This window comes from Dermochelys coriacea, chromosome 6 (assembly GCF_009764565.3).
Source record: "Dermochelys coriacea isolate rDerCor1 chromosome 6, rDerCor1.pri.v4, whole genome shotgun sequence".
Classification (NCBI taxonomy): Eukaryota; Metazoa; Chordata; order Testudines; family Dermochelyidae; genus Dermochelys; species Dermochelys coriacea.
In genome coordinates this window covers 29,667,210-29,688,485 of record NC_050073.1, presented here as the reverse complement: position 1 = coordinate 29,688,485, position 21,276 = coordinate 29,667,210, and the positions used below count along the sequence as shown (strand labels likewise).

The 21,276-nt window shown below is 42.4% G+C and overlaps 1 protein-coding gene and 1 long non-coding RNA gene across 5 annotated transcripts in view; both read left to right on the top strand.

Moving 5' to 3' along the window:
• The window catches only part of DENND5A (DENN domain containing 5A), a 112,939-nt gene that overhangs the window by 29,639 nt on the left and 62,024 nt on the right, over positions 1-21,276 (top strand). For 2 of the 4 annotated variants that reach the window (XM_038404477.2, XM_038404478.2), the window contains exons 2-4: positions 5,544-5,615; positions 6,244-6,353; positions 7,246-7,906. In XM_038404477.2, coding sequence (XP_038260405.1) covers positions 5,544-5,615; positions 6,244-6,353; positions 7,246-7,906 — 843 coding nt within the window. The remainder of the gene's footprint in view (positions 1-5,543; positions 5,616-6,243; positions 6,354-7,245; positions 7,907-21,276) is intronic. The other 2 variants (XM_043517422.1, XM_043517423.1) reach the window with 1 other exon arrangement.
• Positions 14,569-15,974, top strand: LOC122460804. The gene is made up of 2 exons (XR_006282315.1): positions 14,569-15,432; positions 15,481-15,974. It is a non-coding gene; the product is annotated as an uncharacterized LOC122460804 (long non-coding RNA).

Below are 21,276 nucleotides of genomic sequence, written 5' to 3'. Positions count from 1 at the left end.
CCTGCTGCGTGTGCGCGTGACGGTGCGTGTTGCCTACTCCCACGTTTATAGGGTATGGTGATTTTTGGTCACCTCCTGCAGCCACTCTTCCCCCCAACCCCCAAATCAATCCTGTTCCCTGTCCCCCACATCAGTTCAGCCCCGTCCCAGCTCATTTCTGCTCTTCCTGGGGTTCTTCATCCCTCCCCCCGCTGGACCTGTGGGGGCTGCTGCATGGGGGGCAGCTCCATGGATGTCACTTCCCTCTTCTCCCCCCCCCCCCACTTCCCAGGCTGAGTGTTGGAGGGAGGGGAGTGAAGGTGCCATCCCATTGCTCACAGGAGGGGCAGGGGGAGCAGAGACATCCTGAGCTGCTGGGCTCTTCCTTCATCCTCTTCCCCCCTGCCCCTCCTATGAGAATAATTGTATCTCCTGAGGGGGAGCAGGGAAGAGCCCTGCCTGGCTCCTGCAGCAGCAGTGATTGGCTGCTCTACCCTAGTGGGCAGGCCAGTGGGGAAAGCAGCCAATGGGGGAGGCTTCCCCTGTGTTTCCCTGCCCCCTGGAAGGGTGAAATTCACTAGAGGGCTGGAGCGTCTGGACTCATCACAAGATGAACACCAGCCCTGGCTAAAATCTGTCCCTTAGAACAAAAAATAAAATAAAACAGACAAAAAAATCTCAAGAGTTGGCAACACTGTGAACTTATTGGACACATCAGATTTTTACACAATTTTTCTTTTCTCTAGCCTCATCTTCATCTCATCTCATCCTCATCTTCTTAAGTTTAGAGAGACTATTACTGGTGTTTTCCAATATTAAATTTACTGTGTCTGTTAAACTTGATCTTCCCTTCTTTATTGAAGGCTTTGAGGTCAGCAGTAAATGAAGAGATGTCAAGATGATTTGCTCTCTTCATAAGCCACATGGTCCTGTAATCTGCTGATTGGCAGTGCCAGAAATATAGTTAACACCTTATTTGCTTTTATCTGCACTTTGAGATAAACAATGTCCACAAGCAATATATTTTCAAATTTCTATTTTCCTTGGTAGATGATGTGTTCAGCAACACTAAAACCTGCAGTTGCTGAATATCTTCCTTTAGCAGTTACAGGAAAAGAGTGTCTCGGGGTGGATTTTTGGACTCAAGAGGTCACATCTTGGTTTTCAGCCTGAACTCTGCATTAAGCCTTTTCTACATAACTTGCCTTTTGAAATTTCCTAATGGAACCCACCCATTTTCTTTTGAAGGCAAGATTGCTCATTCTGAAGGCCCACTTGCCAAGGCTGGTAAGAGACACCTATAAGGTGAAAAGGCATGCTGCAGTGAAAGAAAAGAAGAACAGTATCAAGGCAGTGTTCAACATATCCTACTCATACAACAGTGGCACATGTGCACTAGTTAGATTTCTGCTAACTTTACAGGATGGCATGTGAGTTTTGTTTTGTATTTCCACCTGGGCCATGGATTGACTTAAAAGGGATTGAGTTAAAAGGGAAAAAAACAAAAACTGTTGACTTCCAGGGGTCAAGTCAGTATTTTTGGCCTAACTTTGACAATGTCATTTTAAAAGATTTTAACTTGTAGACACAGCTATAACAACTTCTGATTTCACCTATACTGCAGAGCCACACTTTCTTTTCTTGCTGCAGGTTCTTAAATATATTTCAGACAGCTTCTCTTCAGTGATATCACAATGTTACTCTTAATTGCAGAGGTAAAATGGTCTCAGCAAACATTTACTTTGAAATTGATCATCATAATGAAACATCTTGTTAGAAGAAGGTTCCTAACCCACGGAATATTTGTGTTTTATTTTCTTTTAAATGTCTGCTGATAATTGTGTTTTTGGGAACCTGGTGTTTGAAACCACCTACCACAAAGTGTAGGAGAGAAGTTGTCATGCAAGTGTTCTGTCTGAAATACCATGGAAGAAAAACTACAAACTAACTTAGTAAATGTCCATCTTTTTCTGAATTGATTAAAGCTGACATTATATCATTCTAGACCGACATAGTATAGAAAACAGTAGGTGTTTTAAATCATAGAATCATAGAATATCAGGGTTGGAAGGGACCCCAGAAGGTCATCTAGTCCAACCCCCTGCTCAAAGCAGGACCAAGTCCCAGTTAAATCATCCTAGCCAGGGCTTTGTCAAGCCTGACCTTAAAAACCTCTAAGGAAGGAGATTCTACCACCTCCCTAGGTAACGCATTCCAGTGTTTCACCACCCTCTTAGTGAAAAAGTTTTTCCTAATATCCAATCTAAACCTCCCCCATTGCAACTTGAGACCATTACTCCTCGTTCTGTCATCTGCTACCATTGAGAACAGTCTAGAGCCATCCTCTTTGAAACCCCCTTTCAGGTAGTTGAAAGCAGCTATCAAATCCCCCCTCATTCTTCTCTTCTGCAGACTAAACAATCCCAGCTCCCTCAGCCTCTCCTCGTAAGTCATGTGCTCTAGACCCCCAATCATTTTTGTTGCCCTTCGCTGTACTCTTTCCAATTTATCCACATCCTTCTTGTAGTGTGGGGCCCAAAACTGGACACAGTACTCCAGATGAGGCCTCACCAGTGTCGAATAGAGGGGAACGATCACGTCCCTCGATCTGCTCGCTATGCCCCTACTTATACATCCCAAAATGCCATTGGCCTTCTTGGCAACAAGGGCACACTGCTGACTCATATCCAGCTTCTCGTCCACTGTCACCCCTAGGTCCTTTTCCGCAGAACTGCTGCCGAGCCATTCGGTCCCTAGTCTGTAGCGGTGCATTGGATTCTTCCATCCTAAGTGCAGGACCCTGCACTTATCCTTATTGAACCTCATTAGATTTCTTTTGGCCCAATCTTCCAATTTGTCTAGGTCCTTCTGTATCCTATCCCTCCCCTCCAGCGTATCTACCACTCCTCCCAGTTTAGTATCATCCGCAAATTTGCTGAGAGTGCAATCCACACCATCCTCCAGATCATTTCCTCACAATCTCCTGACTTGTTTTTAAAAGCCTGTACTACAGAGGTCTCTGGGGTTTTTCCTTGGAGTCTGTGTGAAAGTTGAGAGATCTGGGGTGGATGGATGGAATGTCATGTATTTTTCTTTGCCTATTTTTGACAGAGTGGTAGCATGTATCTAGGACAGTGTTTTCAAACTTTTTTTCTGACTACCCAGTTGAAGAAAATTGTTGTTGCCCGCGGCCCAACGGAGCTGGGGATGAGAGGTTTGGAGTGTGGGAGGGGCTCAGGGCTGGGGCAGAGGGTTGGAGTGTGGGGGCGGGGAGGGTCAAGGCTCTGGGCTGGGGATGCAGGCTCTGTGGTGAGGCTGGGGATGAGGGGTTTGGTGTGCAAGAGGGGGCTCTGGGTTCGGGGGGGGCTCAGGGCTGGGGCAGAGGGTTGGAGAGCAGGAGGGAGTCAGGGCTGGGGGTGCAGGCTCTGGGGTCGGGCTGGGGATTAGGGGTTTGGGGTGCAGGAAGGGGCTCTGGGCTTGAGGGGGGTGCTCAGGGCTGGAGCATAGGGCTGGGGTAAGGGCTTACCTCCGGCAGCTCCTGGTCAGTGGTGCAGCCCAGGCACAGAGGCAGGCTTCCTGCCTGTCCTGGCACTGCAGATCGCATGGCACCCCGGAAGTAGCCAGCAGCAGGTCCAACTCCCAGGCAGAGGTGTGCAAGTGGCTCCACACGGCTCTCGCCCACAGGCACTGCTCCCCCAGCTCCCATTGGGAACCAGCCAGTGGGAGTGTAGAACTGGTGCTTGGGGTGGGGGCAGTATGCGGCGCCCCGTGGGCCCCTCCCCCCCGGAGCTGGACTGGCCGCTGCCAGGGCACAGCATAGTGTCAGAACAGATAAGAACTAGCCTGCCTTAGCCAGGCAGCACTGCCGATGGGACTTTTAATGGCCCAGTTGGTGGTGCTGACCAGAGCCATCGTGACCCAGTGCTTTCCATTCCTTGATCCATTACTGGGTCATGACCCACAGTTTGAAAACTACTGGTCTAGGCTGTTGGGTTCACTTTTCGTTTGATTATTTCATTTTAAACTGTTCCATAAATGTCATTGTTACAAAATAGTCCTTTTCGTTGACTCTGACCCTCCAAATGATCTCGTTAGTTACATTTTAGAGGAGTTATATGTGGGTCCTTTTTTTTTTAATTACCCAAATGTTCCTATTAATAGATTTCAAATTTTCCCAAATAGGCTCTTGCACAGTAACTAGATATAGCTTCAGTACCATATAAAGATGTACATAATTACAAAAGCAGCTGAAAAAGGCTGCATGGCAATCAGATACATTTAAAAAAAAAAGGTGGATGTGCAAACTAAACTCATGAAAGTGAAAATTGGGGGCTCTTTTTTAAATATGGGGGATTAAATATTTCAGATCCAGCATGGCCTCTGTTAGGTTCTGATTCAGGAAAAAGTCACTGTTCAGTACAGCATTTAAAGATAATTAACTTTGAAGTATGTGCTTAAGTGATTTCCTGAATTGGAGCCCTTGTTAGGGATTTTCACTTTAAGAACCCCATTAAAAGAGTTGGTAGAGTTTGCTGCTGTGTCCCCTCAGAAAGCTATATTTGGGAATGTGGGGGCATTTTGCAGAACCTAATGTTGTGCAGCACAAAGATTTTAAGCTGTTTCAGTCAATACAGAAGTGTAATTTTAAATATTACTGTAGAAGAACAGAACAAACCCAACAAATTCCAAATCAACTTCCTTTGCTGCTTAATTATTATGTACAAGATAAGTTGAAATGTGGTGGGTTTTTTTTTGCTTGCTTGTTTTCCTTTTGCAGGTGTTGCTAAAGTCTCTAGATTTATTTAAAGCGTGTGATTTCTGTAATTCTGCCCAATTGTTACAGCAGCTGTTACCAACTGCATGCTTGCTAACCACATTCTAGTAAGAAGGCAAAGATTATTTTGGGAGGCAAATTTTGTTTGCCTTTTAAAAAAAAAAAAAACAAAAACCCAAAAACCAAGAATTAAAAATTGCAGGTGGTGAAGTGAGCTACAGCAGCAAGACCCATGATGGTTGAATTTTATACTCCGGAAATTAAATTCATCCCAGCACAGAGGCTCCAAATGAGGCTTTATGGGTCACTTAGGCCTCCCATTACTCAATGGGGGAAGTCAGCACCATGTCCATGCTCCACTTAAATCTCACTTAAACCCTATTTTGAGGGTTTACGTAGGTCTTAACTAGTGCATAGGCCTTGGGCTGGGCCCTTGCATGGGGTGAATTTCATCATCTCTATGGGAATTTTAGAATATGGCTTTTAAAGAAGGCATTAGTTTAACATGTAGTTAATTACCATTGCAGTGATGTCTTGGCCAAGGAAAACTTGTGCAAAAATTCCTGTCCTCTGAAGTGTATTTATTGATATTTCTGATGGCTTATTAATGCTCCATTTTTATAGCTATTAATATGCTTAAGAAGTATGTGTTAGGAAAATATGGAATCAAATCTATTGTACCGGCTAATTTTGTATGAAATATTGTGCATTGGTCACTTCTAGCTGTGTAATTACTGAATAGTTCACATTATTAAATTGTAATGCAGTGTTGTTTTTATTTGTTATATAGCACTATGCCAGTATATACAGGCCTCTAAAACCCGAGATGGTGCCGGCTGTTTCATTGCAAGTGCAATAGAAGGTAAAAGGAAAAAGAAAAGAAAAACAGCACAAACTTTCTAGCTCTTTCAATATCTTTTGTGCCTTTTGACCTCTTAACTTCCTAGATTCTCTCTTCACAGCTGACTTTTTTTTTTTTAAGTAGGGGGTGGATTTCCAGACTGTCAGTCTCCAAGAAGAAAATTTGAGGAGATTTTTAAGTGATGTCACTTGTGTGTCTGTCTCAAGCTCTGTCTTAAGCTTTTCGCTTCATCTTTGCATCTCTTGTCTATTTGTGCTTTTCATGGGTAATACAATTCAGATTATGTTCTGCAATGTATTCTATTGCTGTGCTCCAAACGGAATTTGAAATAACCCAAATGCAGCTTCTACAGTTGCTGCTAAAAAAATAAAGACAAAACAGTAACTGTAGACTGCCTCTAGCACATTCACGTTTCAAGAAAAGCACAGATAAATAATTGTGTATAAATGTTACCAGTGCTAATACTTTTCAGTCTAATTACATGCTATCTTGCATTTTCTGTTTCTGTTGAAGGGAATGTCTGTACTTAATCCACTTACCTTCACGTTTGCCTACTGACATTTTGCTTTCTGGCCTTACGTGAAAGAGAATGAAATGATTGACTTGATGTTTTCTTTCACTTTTTCAGGGGAAAATTTTGAACAGACTCCATTAAGACGCACATTTAAGTCCAAAGTTCTTGCTCGTTATCCTGAGACTGTAGAATGGAATCCTTTTGACCAGGATGCAGTGGGAATGGTCAGTATGACATAAAGTGCTTTTTGTTTTTGTTGGGTTTTTAAGACTAGTGCCCTCTTTACTAGAATTGCCCAGCTGGATTCTTTCAAGAAATTATCTTTTGATAATGGCAAAATAAAAAGCTGTAGTACAAAATCTTAAATACTGATTGACAAGTTGCTCTAAGTTTTGTAGATTAGTTTAAATGAAACAATTCCCATTTGATTTTATACTTGGAGAATATAAAAAGAAGGCCTTTTCCCCTAAAATAACTGATTTTCATATTATCATGCAATTTTAGGGCCAGAAGTGACCTCGAGGTCAGCTAGTTCATCACCCTGTGCTGAGGCAGAACTCATGATGAATCATTTTTTTTTTACCCTTATTCTGCAGTATGCCAGAGAGTATACTGTTGGAGTAGAAGTGAGGGAAAATTAGTCGTTTGTGGTTAATGATTAGTTGTTCCATCTACATCTATTTTTCTTTTTCAGGGAATGGAATTTAACTTCTTACCTCACCTTGTATTTTACTGTGCTTTAAATAAAACATATGTTCTTCTTTTAAAACCAAAATCATGATCAAAACATTTTTTCTTCCACTATTTTTGTAGGATGTAATTCTGTTCATATGAAGCCAATGATAAAATTTCCTGTGAACTTCAGTGGAAATCAGATGTGGGCCTTATGGCGCATGCCTTTGTTCTGTGTAATAACTCTTAGTTTTAATGTGTTTGTGTTTAAGACACTATCTAATGTAATGTCTTACAAAATCTATTTAGAGAGAAATGAAATATAATGTCAGTCCTCAGCTTTCTCAAATGCTGTCTGTTATTGCCAAAAAATTTGAAAGAACAAGCAAAATGTAATTTAGTATTTATTTAACTTTTCCCACTTTTTTTTGTTTTCTTTTATAGTTGTGTATGCCTAAAGGGCTTGCTTTCAAGACCCAATCTGATTCCAGAGACCCTCAGTTCCATTCGTTTATAATCACCCGTGAAGATGGCTCACGGACATTTGGGTTTTCTCTCACATTTTATGAGGAAGTTACGAGCAAGCAAATCTGTAGTGCAATGCAGACATTATATCATATGCACAATGCTGAATATGACATTCTGCATATTCCACCCACAAATGACAAAGATAGCTGTAGCAGCATAGAAGACTGTAATGTAACTTCTGTATCAAAGCTACAGCGTTTTAACTCCTATGATATTAGCAGAGACACACTGTATGTCTCTAAGTGCATTTGTCTTATTACCCCAATGTCTTTCATGAAGGCTTGTAAGAAAGTACTTGAGCAACTTCACCAAGCTGTAACTTCTCCTCAACCGCCACCGTTACCTTTGGAAAGTTACATCTACAATATTCTCTATGAGGTTCCTCTTCCTCCAGCAGGGAGATCCTTAAAATTTTCAGGTGTTTATGGACCAATTATCTGCCAGAGACCAAGCACCAGTGAACTGCCATTATTTGACTTCCCAGTTAAAGAAGTTTTTGAATTACTTGGAGTGGAAAATGTGGTTCAGCTCTTTACTTGTGCTCTTCTGGAATTCCAGATACTGCTTTATTCACAGCGTGAGTACTCTTGTTTTGTCCTGTGTAACTAATGGCATGAGGTTTTTTTTAATAGAGATTCAAAAAAATAAATAGCTGTAATAAACTACTATTGGCATGTCACTGCTGTCAGTGTGGTGCTGCTGTCAGAGTAATTTAAATCAGACCTCACTGGAAAGTGAAGGCCCTCAGCAACTCTGAAAATCATAGTACCTAACTTCAGGCACTTGAGTTTGAAAATGTTGGCTTTACTTTAATATCTCGTATGCATGTAATGACATGAGACAGGACAAGAAAGCTGGCCTTCTTCTTTCTTTGCAAAATCACCATTAATTAGAGGAATAAATGGATGGTTTCTCCCCAGCTTGCTGAATTCCTGCTCTGCCTTCACTCAATGAGGGGCATCTTAAGTGTGGTCTACACATAAATTGGGTCAACGCAGCTATGGCACTCGGTGGTATAAAAAATTTACAGCCCTGAGTGCTGTAGTTGTGCTGACCTCTCTGGTATAGATGCAGCTAGGTTGATGGAAGAATGTTTCTGTCAACCTTGCTACCTTTTCTTGGAGATGTGTAGTTCCTACACTGATGGAAAAAGCTCTTCTGTCATTATAGGAAGTGTCCATGCTACAGTGCTACAGCAGTATAGCTACGCTGCTATAGCTAAGTCACTGGACTGCCTATACTGTAAAGATTTATACAGTTGTAAACAGGGTGGATAAAAAAAATCCGTGATTTTAAAAAAAAAATTTTTTTTAATCTGATTTTTTTTGATAAAAAGAGTTTTAATTAAGATACATTTATATCATCATGGAATAGGGATAATACATTCTAATTCTATAGTCTGAGACAATATATTCATGCAATGTTTAAGAAAAGTTTTATATATAGAGGTGAGAAATAAGACCTCAACCCTATTGTCCCTCTGCAAGTTTGTGTTCACAGTCAATCCCTTACCTCTCTCTAAAAGAGCAAAGTTTCAAAAAGTTCAATGAATAGAAGATTGTTGCGGGCGGAATAGTTCTCAACAAGGAGAAGAAGTCTGGAGATAAATGTGAGAAGGGAGGGACAGGCAGTAGAAACAAAAGTGAAACTGTTTGAGCAGCATATTCCAGAAGTCTTGAGGTCTTTCTGAATGTAGCCTTCATTGGTTTGAGATCTGCCATACCATTCTCTCATTAGAAGGGAAAACCTATAACAGCAGCAGGCAGTAAAAGAGACCCAGTTTGGAAATATTTTAATGAAGTTCCTCTACCTGTGGGTAAGACAGGCATGCGTGCAAAATGCAAACAGTGCAACAAAGAAATGCAAGGCCTGGTTTCCTGAATGAAACAACATCATGAGATGTTCCTTCTTTGGAGGAAACTGTGTTGAAGATGATGAAAGGAAGATGACTAACTCTTCAGGTTGGTAAACTTTATTTTATACTTCTTTCTTAAGGACTGCCTGTCTTCCTTCTGGATTATTCTTGAATTCTCATGGTAGAGCAGAAAATGCAGTTGTTACTCTATGGTACTATCAATTTAGATGCAGTTGTGATAAAGAAAAAATAAAGAGCTGAAATAGGCAGATCTTCCTTTTACAATTTCACCTTTAAAGTAGTACCAAGTGTCAGTGAATGCAGTGAGTAATACTAAATGAGCAGTAATGGTAGTAATAATTAAATAACTGCATTGACTTACTTGGTTTAGGAGAATCGGTCCTCAACATACAGGATTCTGAAGACTATCCACGTTCAAGATCACCATCATTTTCTGTAGTTTCAGCGTTATCTACCAATGATAGTGTTTCAGTCACACCATGTATGTCACATAGCCACAGTATATCACCTGTAGCAAAAAGGAAAAAAAAAACACAAAAAAACCTCCATCATCCAGAAACAACCTTAGTGTTTGTGTTAAGAACCAGCAGATTACAAAAAGAGGTAATTGATGGAAAAATTGTTTGGTTGGTTTGTTTTTATACAACAAACTCTCCTTTCCGCATGATTGAGAACCCACACTTCATTATCATGGTTCAGTCATTAAGACCAGGATTCAGTCCACCCAACAGAGCAGATGTCGCAGGCAAATTGCTAGATAAAGTGTATGAAAGAGAAATTGAGCAGTGTGCAAAAGGTCTATAGGGTAAAATTGTTAACCTGAGTCTTGATGGGTAGAGCAATGTCCACAGTGATCCTCTTGTATGTGCTTGTGTGACAACAGAAGGAGTGTCTTCCTTACAGAAACAATTGATACATCAGGAAATACACACACAGCAGAATACTTACACGAAGTAGCAGTAAAAGCTATAACTGTGGGGAAAAAATTCAAATGTCTAGTACGCAGCTTGGTCACAGACAAGGCTGCAAATGTATCCAAGATGAGAAGAAATTATTTAGAAGAGAGTCCCAAGCTAACAACATACGGCTGCAGTGCTCATTTGATGCACCTCCTAGCCAAAGACTTCAGTGTTCCAGAAATAAAGGCAAATGTTGAAATTGCAAAATACTTCCATAATGACCACTTTGTAGTAGCTGCTCTGAAAAAAGTGGGAAGAACCAAGCTAACTCTCCCACAAGAAATGTGATGTAACTTAGTAGTGGACTGTTTTGAGCACTAGATCAAGAGCTGGCCTAATCTGATGACAGTTTGTGAACAAAAACGTGAAAAAATAGCTGGCACTGTCACAGCCAAAGTTCTCAACATTGAGCTTAAGAGAAATGCTGAACACATGCCGAGTACCTTGAAGCCCATTACTAAAGCCTTGAACAAAATGCAGGGAAATAGCTGTTTTATTGCTGATGCTGTTGAAATTTGGAAGAAACTGAGTGAGATCGTATAAAGAGAAATATGCCTTAACTGCTGAAGAAGAGGAGTTGGCTATGACATGGACATCCAGCAATCATCCTTCTATAATGCCAACTACAATAAAATTAAGAGCTAAAGGTGAACCATTCAAGAAATATGTTTGCTGATGAAGTTTTAAAGAAAGCCACACCAGTGAACTGGTGGAAGTCACTTAAGCACTTGGATTCAGAGACTGTTGAAGTGATGATCTCACTTTTAACAGCAGTAGCTTCTTCTGCCAGCATAGAAAGAATATTTTCTTCCTTTGGACTAATTCATTCCAAATTGAGAGATTGTTTGGGACCTGAAAAAGCAGGAAAGCTTGTTTTTCTTTTCCAGATTACGAGCAAACAGGAAAACAAAGGTGAAGACGACTGAGTTAGGTGCAGAAGCCAATATTTTAAGTTTCTCATGTTGACCTGGCTGACAGTCTATTTAATTTTTGGTTTTTAAAATATTTCATTAACTATTTTTTAGTTTAAAAACAATTGTAACAAAAGCAAACCTGATTTTAAACAACTTGAATGTTTAACTAAATTCAAAAATTCATATGCTTGTTTTGTTAAAATATTATGTTTGCTGTTGAAGAAAAAAATCCAGAATACATAATGTTGTTGGTTTTTAGTTAAATAAAACAATTTAAATGTCTGTCTGGTGGTGATCTCCTCCTAATACAGCATGGCAAGAAAATCCTCCAAATATGAATGATTAACTTGTTGAACTGGAGATAGTTAATCTCCCAATGACTTCATAAATATCTGCTTCAATTACCTTTGGTAAATGAAATAACCAAGCAATCATTCATTTTCTGATATAGCTGTAAAACTAATCTGAAAAGTTTTCAAAATAAATAACTTTACAAATGTATAGTGTGTACCTTCTAAAAATGAAACCTACATCTATCTCTGAGGTGTGAAGTGTAACGGGTCGCTAACTCACCACCACGGCACCTCCTGCTCATTGCTCCTGGAATTAGCTCTGTCCAGCTGTGGAGCGCCCTCTGCAGGTGGTGTCCCGCCCATTGCTTTGCTCTGCTCTGCAGTGCTGTCTGGGACCCGCATTGCTCCCTGGCTTGCGGCATTCTCTTCTGGACAGAGCCCTTCGGCTGTGCCCCACTCGGTTTTCTCCCCTTCCAGGGGTATCCGCAGTCCTCAGTCTGCACCTGCCCTTGTGACAGACTGCAGCCCTAAAGTCCCTTTCCTCAGGGCAAGCCACAATCTGTGTCGGGTCAGGCTCCTCCACAGCCAGGTGCATGGAAGGGGGGACCCAGGCCCGCCCACTAGTCTGGGTCCCCTCTGGCAGCAGCCATGTCCTGCCCTCTTTCTCTCCCCTCTACTGCTCATGCTCCCTGGGCCACTTCCCCTTTGGCCCTTGCACCTTCTCAGCCCTTTCTTTCAGGGGCCTCAGCCTGGCAGGTATCAGGCTGGAGCTTTCCCTCCATTCCCCTGAGCCTGCCCAGCGCTGCTCTATCTAAGGTGCTATCCCTGGGAGCCTGTGGTCTTTCCTTGCTTGTCAGGGAGAGATTCCTCTCTCCTCTGCTTTGTAGCCTTTATATGGGGCTCAGCCTGGCCCTGATTGGCTTCTTCTAAGCCTTCTATGATTGGCCGGGTTCTGTGCAGCCGCTCCAAGGGCTGCTATTTACCCTTTGTCTGCCAAAGTGGGGCAAATGCCCCACTACATGAAGAATATGTATTAAGGTTATAACAACGAACAAGAATGTACTTTTATGTAGAAATCCATGATTAAGTTGAGTCTTCCTGACTAGTGATTTAAGTCATGATTTAAATCAATTTGATTTAAATCAGATCCACCCTGGTTGTAAACATACAATGAACTGTATGCCCCAGGTTGTATTTCAAGAGGCATACAGTTAATTGTATATGGGGGCGGGGGGGGGATTTCTGCAAACAAATTTTGTGGTTGGACAAGTCATTTGAAAAATAAAATTTAAATCTCCATTTTCTGTTAGGCCCTGAGCCAATTCTCATTGAAGTCAAATAATATAAAATATAAAACATTTTTAGAAGGAGTGACAAGTGCTAGATTAGAGCAGCATTTGCTTTCACATGGCTTGCTTTGTTTTCTATGTCTCTTTTTATCTATCACCTTTGCAAAAGTATTAAACACACCAGTTGCTACATTAAGCTTTTGTCAACCCTAGGCTTCTCCGCTGCAGGAAGTGGAGTTATACCTGCGGAGAATTTTGACTTTTCTTTATATTTCCAAGAGTTGTTGCCAGTTGTGCAGCCCTGCCAGCAGTAGCAATGGTGGGCGTGCTAGTATAGACTGCACGACCACGATATAGCCACTGATGGCAAAGAAAGTCAGTCATGGTAAATCCCAAAGTAGCTTGTGTTAATTACATCATCTGCTGGTTTCCAGTGTGTTTTTTTTTTCCCCATCTTGCCCCATTTAGAATGATCTCTGAAATAAGTGGAACACAAATAAAATGTGTGTAAAATGACTAATTCCTTATAAAATATGTCCTACCTCTTCAGCAATAACTTATGCAGATCTACTGTATCCTGTACAACACAATATTCAGTTACACAAAGCAATGTGAATGCAAGGTGTTTGGGGAACTATCAGAACTATGTCTATATTAGGAGCTGAGATGTGTGTCCATATAATTGGGATTGGACATGATTCAGGTATGGTCAAAATAATCGGGCATCTTTCTGTATTGTTGCAGTGAATTAATATGCTCGAGCTGTTGTATTGTGTGCATTCTTCACTAGTTAGCTACATGAGAAAAGTAATATAAAATGGGTTCATTTACTTTTGTGTTTTTTTTATTCAAATATAGAACAAGTTATGACATCCTGTAACGATCCCTTTGTGGATTTACAAAACAAACTATTTCATGTATAGTACCTTTTTTTTTTTTAATTGGAGTCACTGGACTACACATCCAGTAGGCAGATTTCTAAATCTCTCTTTGATGGTTCAATAATTGTTTTTGGGGTTTTCTGTTTTGGCAGTTGCAACAGATTTTTCCTGTAAGATGCTTCATAAAACTTAAATCTATTATCCTTGTAATAATCTGGTTGACAAGTGATAGTGTGATCAAAATGGCTTGTAGTCAGCCTGGAGACATGTCCAGTAACAGATCTGTGTACATATAGCTAGTCGAAAGGAATGAAGGAAGAAATAAATACAGTGCCATGAGTACTGGGTGAACCCCCTTTCATACCCTTACAAGCATACCCCTTAAATGGCAGGCTTCACTTATTTCACCTCTTTCAAGGGTAGAACCCCATGGTTCAACCACAATTAGATCTGTGGGTTGCAGCCCCCATTTCCCGACAGGCCCAACTGTATTTGTTGCAAAGAATTTCCTTCTAAAATTTTGTGACCGTGAACTAATTAAAATGAATCCAAACAACTTTTACAAACCAGATATATTTATTCACCCAAAGGTACATAACAATCAGACTGTGACAACTGAACACACCTCCTTCTCTAGAAGAAAAGTTTTAATTGTGTAGTATCATTTTGATCTCCAGCCCTCAGCCTTGTCACATTAGCTGTGTTACTTGGACTGATGCCTGGAAGAAGCATCTTCCCAATTAGTGGCCCATGCATTGTTCCCTTAATTCCCTTCAAGTTCTTTACCCAGAGGTATCTTATGTCCAACCATTGTTTGGTTTCCTCCTTGCTCTTTGTATCAGACCCTTTTGATTTAATTCCCTTTAGCCAGTCTTAACAGTATCAAGTAGGTAAACTGAGGTACACATAATATTAATAAAAATGACTCTCTCCTGTTCTCCACATATAGGTACATCTGTTCACTAACAAACGAAGCTTTATATAGAAGCTTGTTAACTTCTTTGATGTGGTTGTCCTGTAGTGTGATCAGTTTGATTTCCTGTTTTGTTTATATGGGGTTTTTCAAACAGCAAAAACGGAAAACACTTTTAAAACAGGGAAGTTTGATTTAAAAACCTCAAAATTTGGCAGGGGAACTCCGCGGCAAGTAGAATGTGAAATCTTTTTAACTAATTTTTAGCATGGTCTAGATTTTGTTGACAGTTGTGTCTGAGAATGGATCTAGGTGCTGAACTTTAAACACCCAAATTTGAAATTTTTGCTCTAAAAACTTTTTTTTTTTAAATCAGTCATGAAACCTGATTTTTCCAATTATGTGACAATGTAATTGGTTAGAACAATTTCTGTTATGCTCTTTGTGTCAGATCAGATCACTGTACTAGTTCAGTAGAGCTTGATTAACAAGCATACAGATCTGAAAATCTAAAAAGTAGGGTGCTTGTCTACAGGAGGCTATGTTGCATTAACTTCAGTTTGTTCACCTAGCCTTGTGTCTAGATGTGAACTTTTTTAAAATTAAATTATTTGGCATCTTAAATTGCAGTAAGTCATCCTCCCTGGAACAGGAGTAAGTCCACTTCCCAGTGGGTTTGTTCACTTTAAAGTTTGCACAGACTAATTAAGTACTTCACTTCTGACAGTCCTCCAACTAGTATCCCACACTGCATTTATTCACTCCTGGATTGGCCTGTCTTCGTACCTTTGTGCCCTCTACTGCTCTGGGTCATCTTGATTGGATTTCACTTCTCGTTTAAATGCTGTATCAGGTAGTGGTAGTGAGTTCCCAGGCCGAGAGTAATGTACCCATTATAGCAGCCAGGGTGCTCCGGGCTTCCACATGGATCTCTTTTTAGAGATTCTGGACTTGTTTGCCCTCTCTGGAGAGCTGTGTGTCTAGCCCCATCTAGAGAAGAGTCACCAGAATGTATAAACCTGCAAGAGCAAATGAAGGTGAAGGGGTGCTGGCCAAGTCAAAGCTAAGGCACTATAGCAGAACTCCCTGAAGAAAATGAAGGACATGTTCAAGGAATATGTGACTGCATCCCAAGAGAGGACTGCTAAGGCAGAAGTGTGGAGGGATGGTTTCCTGGATAACTCTCAAAGGTTTGTAAGTGAGCGCATAGCCCTGTAGATGGACATAATGCAGACAGTACAAACAGCTGTGATAGAGTCGGTTTTGTTATGAAGATCCTGCATTGCATGCCAACCTTAAAATAGCCTGCAAACTATGGAGAATGCACCATACTGGGACCATCATTTCCATCATCCTAATTACAGACCTTTCCCACAACAGTCAATTATATTGGAGATGGAGAACACTTTTGAGCACATCGCATACAGGAGTTTGAACACTTCATAGTTTGGCCATGCCTTAGTTTCATTAGTTTTAACCTTTCACTAAGTTCTTGGTTAACTACGTACTTGGTTAACACAGTAAAAATCTTTGTTAAACTTGGCTGCAAAACTTCATTGAGGTATAGTTCCACCTATACATTACATAACATTTCCCCAAGTGGTATCCGTTCCTAATCAAATAAAAATACACAAACACATTTCAGTCATTTCCTTGACTACAGTACATTCATTACTCACAACTATTGGCTTCAGAGTAGGAGTACAATGCATCCCTGACCCTGTCTTGTTGGCTGCTGGGGTCATTTTTCAGAGATGTCATCTCTGGCTGTCCATAAAATTCAGAAAGTTTCTTTACCCCATCTTCTCACCCACCTGCCATGTGCTCACATTGCTCTGATGTTTTGCAAAATATCATAGTACTTATTACACAAGATACATATGGATGACAAACATCCAGCCTTGTCATGAAGCACCCTCCACCTTCATTTCCTTCTTCCAAATGCACACTCCACTATCATTCTGAAGCTAACCGGGGTATAATTAAACAGGTCTTTTCTCCTATCCAAGTGTCCAGTAAAAGGCTTCAAAAGCCAGGAAAACAGAGGGAAAGCTGGTCTCCCAGAATAACTCCATTAATGTCCAGGGTGGTATGGGGAGCAAAAACTCTCTTGCTTGCTTCAGAAACAGGCCAGAGTTTCTAAAGATCCTGGCACCATGGACCTTTCCAGATCACACCACACTAGTATTTGTGAACCTTCCCCAGTGATCAACCAGGCCTTGCAGCACCATGGTAAATACCCTTTCATGTTCATAAAGTCTCAGACCTGGTGTGGAGGGCAAAGAAAGGACACGAGTCCCATCAGTAGTTCCAAAACAGTTCAGGACCCTTATCCATGGAAAACTGTCAATAACCTCTCTTGTACTGCAACACTTTGTGACCCAGCATAGCTGCACTCCCTGAATAGCATTACAAACTTCCATGACATCAGCACTGACAACTGATCTACCAATACCAAACTGGTTAGCTGCTGACTCGTAGCAATCAGTGTGGCAAGCTTCCAGATGGTGATAGCCTCTCACTTCTAGCCTAGATGAACCTACTACTGGGATGCACAACTGGATGGAAAACTGTACTTGGAGTAGTTATCAGTGGTTCACAGTCAAACTGGAAGGGCGTATTGAATAGGGTCCCACAGGAATCTCTCCGGGTCTGATTCTATTCAGTATCTTCATAAATGATTTGGATAATGGCATAGACAGTACATGTATAAAGTCGGTGGATGATACGAAGCTGGGAGGGTTTGCAAGCGCTTTGAAGAATAGGATTAGAGTTCAGTCATCTTGCCAAAGTGGAGAAATGGTTGGAATTAATTAGGATGAAATTTAGTAAGGACAGATGTGAATTACTACACTTAGGAGGGAATAATCAGTTGCACAAATACAAAATAGGAAATAATTGCCTACGAAGGAGTACTGCAGATAAAGATCTGGCAGTTGTATTGGATCACAAACTAAATGAGTCAACAATGTAATACTGTTAGGAACCCCTGGCTGCCCTAGCCAGGGGCTCCTAGCTGCTAGTCCCGCTGGGCTGGGAAGGCACAGGATTTGGTCTTCCCCTGCACGGCTGCGCCTGGGGGGAGATCAGACCCACCTCCACCTCTGGCAACCTCCTACAGCTGCAGGAAGCTCCAAGGCTGCTGCTGAATTCCAGAGCTGTTTTTTCCCCCAACAGTATTACATTGTTGGCTCATTTAGTTTGTCAACAATGTAATACATGAGTCAACAATGTAATACATTCCCCCCAACAATGTAATATTGTTGGTGGGAATGTATTAGCAGGAGTGTTGTAAGCAAGACACAAAACGTAATTCTTTCACTCTGCTTAGCACTGATAAGGCCTCAGCTGGATTACTGTGTCCAGTTCGGGGACCGTGCTTCAGGAAAGATGTAGACGAATTGGAGAGAGCCCAGAGGAGAGCAACAAAATTAATTAAAGGTCTAGTAAACATGACCTACGAGGAAAGATTTAAAAAAAAAAAGGGGGGGGGAGGGGTTGGTTTCATCTGGAGAAGAGAAAACTGGGGAGGGGGTGATAGAGGCAGTACAGGGGATACATGATGGTAGTCTTCAAGTATGTAAAAGGTTGTTATAAAAGAGAGGGTGATAAATTGTTCTCCTCATCCACGGAGGAGAGGACAAGAAGTAATGGGATTAAGTTACAGCAAGGGAGATTTAAGTTAGGTGCTAGGAAAAACTACCTAACTGTAAGGGCAGTTAAACACTGGAACAAATTACCTAGGGCGGTTGTGGAATCTCCATCATTGGAGGTTTGTCAGAGCAGGTTAGACAAACATCTGTCAAGGAAGGTCTAGATGATACTTAGTTCTCCCTGAGTGCAGGGGACTGGACTAGATGACCTAACCGTGTTCCTTCAAGTCCTACATCTCGGTGATTCTCCATGCTGAGGGGAACTCGTGTTGGTGTTCTGCTGCTGCAGCTCCAGGTTGAGTTCTGCGCTGCTTTCTGGGAAAGTAGTCCTTGGTCATCCCTGTTCTAATCACTGCTCTCTCCCACCAGTCACTGCAAGTTGACCGAACCCAGAAGCAGTACTCCGCTGAGTAAAACTGCTCCAGATAAATGCCCTGCAGAAGTAACTATTCAACTTCCTCTTCCTCTTGTAGTCATATTCCTACAGCATCCAAATCTGTCCAGTTGCATGACTGTCAATACATGTGCGTTATCCTGTTCCTATTAATGACTGCCATGATGGTGGTGCTCATCAGGGCCTCCCTGGTGCCTCACAGCAGTTTGAAAACAGCAGTGACAAAATACAGATGTATTAAGGAAAGCCAGGAGAGGAATCGCATGAGTTTTTAGGGTATGTCTACACTACGAAATTAGGTCAAATTTATAGAAGTCGGTTTGTAGAAAGCGTTTTTATACAGTAGAGTGTGTGTCGCCACACAAATGCTCTAAGTGCATGTAGTCAGCGGACTGTATCCACAGTCCCGAGGCAACTCTTGACTTCCGGAGCTTTGCACTGTGGGTAGCTGTCCCACGGTTCCTGCAGTCTCCACCGCCCGTTTGAATTCTGGGTAGAAATCCCAGTGCCTGATGGGGCTAAAACATTGTTGCGGGTGGTTCTGGGTACGTATCGTCAGGCCCCTGTTCCCTCCCTCCCTCCGTAAAAGCAAGGGCAGACAATCGTTTTGCGCCTTATTTCTTGAGTTACCTGTGCACATGCCATACCACGGCAAGCATGGAGCCCACTCAGCTAACCGTCACCGTACGTCTCCTGGGTGCTGGCGGATGTGGTACTGCATTGCTACACAGCAGCAGTTTATTGCCTTTTGGCAGCAGACAGTGCAGTATGACTGGTAGCCATCGCTGACCTAGTCCTGGGCGCTCTTTTAACCGGGCGCCTGGGCAAACGTGGGAGTGACTCAGCCAGGTCATTTCCCTTGTTTCATCTCATGGCGATTGAGTCCTACCAGCAGTGCACTGTCCTTTAATCTGCAACCAGCAGAAGATGGCCAGCAGTCATACTGCACCGTCTTCTGCCAGCATGATGTATAAAGATAGATGAAGTAGCTCAAAACAAGAAATAGACCAGATTTGTTTTGTATTCATTTTCTCCTCCCTCCCTCTGTGAAATCAACGGCCTGCTAAACCCAGTTTTGAGTTCTATCCTTGAGGTTTTGAGTTCTATCCTTGAGGCGGTCATTCAGTTTCTCGCAAAGCCACTCCCTTTGTGATTTTAATTCCCTGTAAGACAACCCTGTAAGCCATGTTGTCAGTCACCCCTCCCTCTGTCAGGGCAACAGCAGACAATCGTTCCGCGCCCTTTTTCTGTGCAGACGCCATACCACGGCAAGCATGGAGCCTGCTCAGATCACTTTGGCAATTAAACACCACACGCATTATCCAGCAGGCAAAGCGAAACCGGGCGAGTAGGTGACGTCAGTGCGGTGATGAGAGTGATGAGGACATGGACACAGACTTCTCTCAAAGCACGTGCCCTGGCAATGTGGGCATCATGGTGCTAATGGGGCAGGCTCATGCGGTGGAACGCCGATTCTGGGCCTGGGAAACAAGCACAGATGGGTGGGACCACATAGTGTTGCAGGTCTGGGACGATTCCCAGTGGCTGTGAAACTTTCGCATGCGTAAGGGCACTTGCATGGAACTTTGTGACTTGCTTTCCTCTGCCCTGAGGCACAAGAATACCAAAATGAGAGCAGCCCTCACAGTTGAGAAGTGAGTGGCAATAGCCCTGTGGAAGCTTGCAACGCCAGACAGCTACTGGTCAGTTGGGAATCAGTTTGGATTGGGCAAATCTAATGTGGGGACTGCTGTGATGCAAGTAGCCAATGCAATCAAAGATCTGCTGATATCAAAGGTAGTTACCCTGGGAAATGTGCAGGTCATAGTGGATGGTTTTGCTGCAATGGGATTCCCTAACTGTGGTGGGATCATAGATGGAACCCATATCCCTATCTTGGCACCGGAGCACCAAGCTGGCAAGTACATAAACCGCAAGGGGTACTTTTCAATAGTGCTGCAAGCACTGGTGGATCACAAGAGATGTTTCACCAACATTAACGTGGGATGGCTGGGAAAGGTACATGATGCTTGCATCTTCAGGAAATCTGGTCTGTTTCAAAAGCTGCAGGAAGGGACTTTCTTCCAAGATCAGAAAATAACCGTTGGGGATGTTGAAATGCCTATAGTTATCCTTGGGGACCCAGCCTACCCCTTAATGCCATGGCTCATGAAGCCATGCACAGGCAGCCTGGAGAGTAGTCGAGCTGTTCAACTACAGGCGAGCAAGTGCAGAATGGTGGTAGAATGTGCATTTGGACGTTTAAAAGCACGCTGGTGCAGTTTACTGACTCGGTTAGACCTCAGTGAAACCAATATTCCCACTGTTATTACTGCTTGCTGTGCACTCCACAATATCTGTGAGAATAAGGGGGAGATGTTTATGGGGGGGTGGGAGGTTGAGGCAAATCGCCTAGCTACTGGTTACGCACAGCCAGACACCAGGGCAGTTAGAAGAACACAGGAGGGTGCAGTGCACATCAGAGAAGCTTTGAAAACTAGTTTCATGACTGGCCAGGCTACGGTGTGAAAGTTCTGTTTGTTTCTCCTTGACGAAACCCCCCGCCCCTTGGTTCACTCTACTTCCCTGTAAGCTAACCACCCTCCCCACCTCCCTTCGATCACCGCTTGCAGAGGCAATAAAGTCATTGTTGCTTCACATTCATGCATTCTTTATTAATTCATCACACAAATAGGGGGATAATTACCAAGGTAGCCCAGGAGGGGTGGTGGAGGAGGGAAGGACAAGGTCACACAGCACTTTAAAACTTATTGA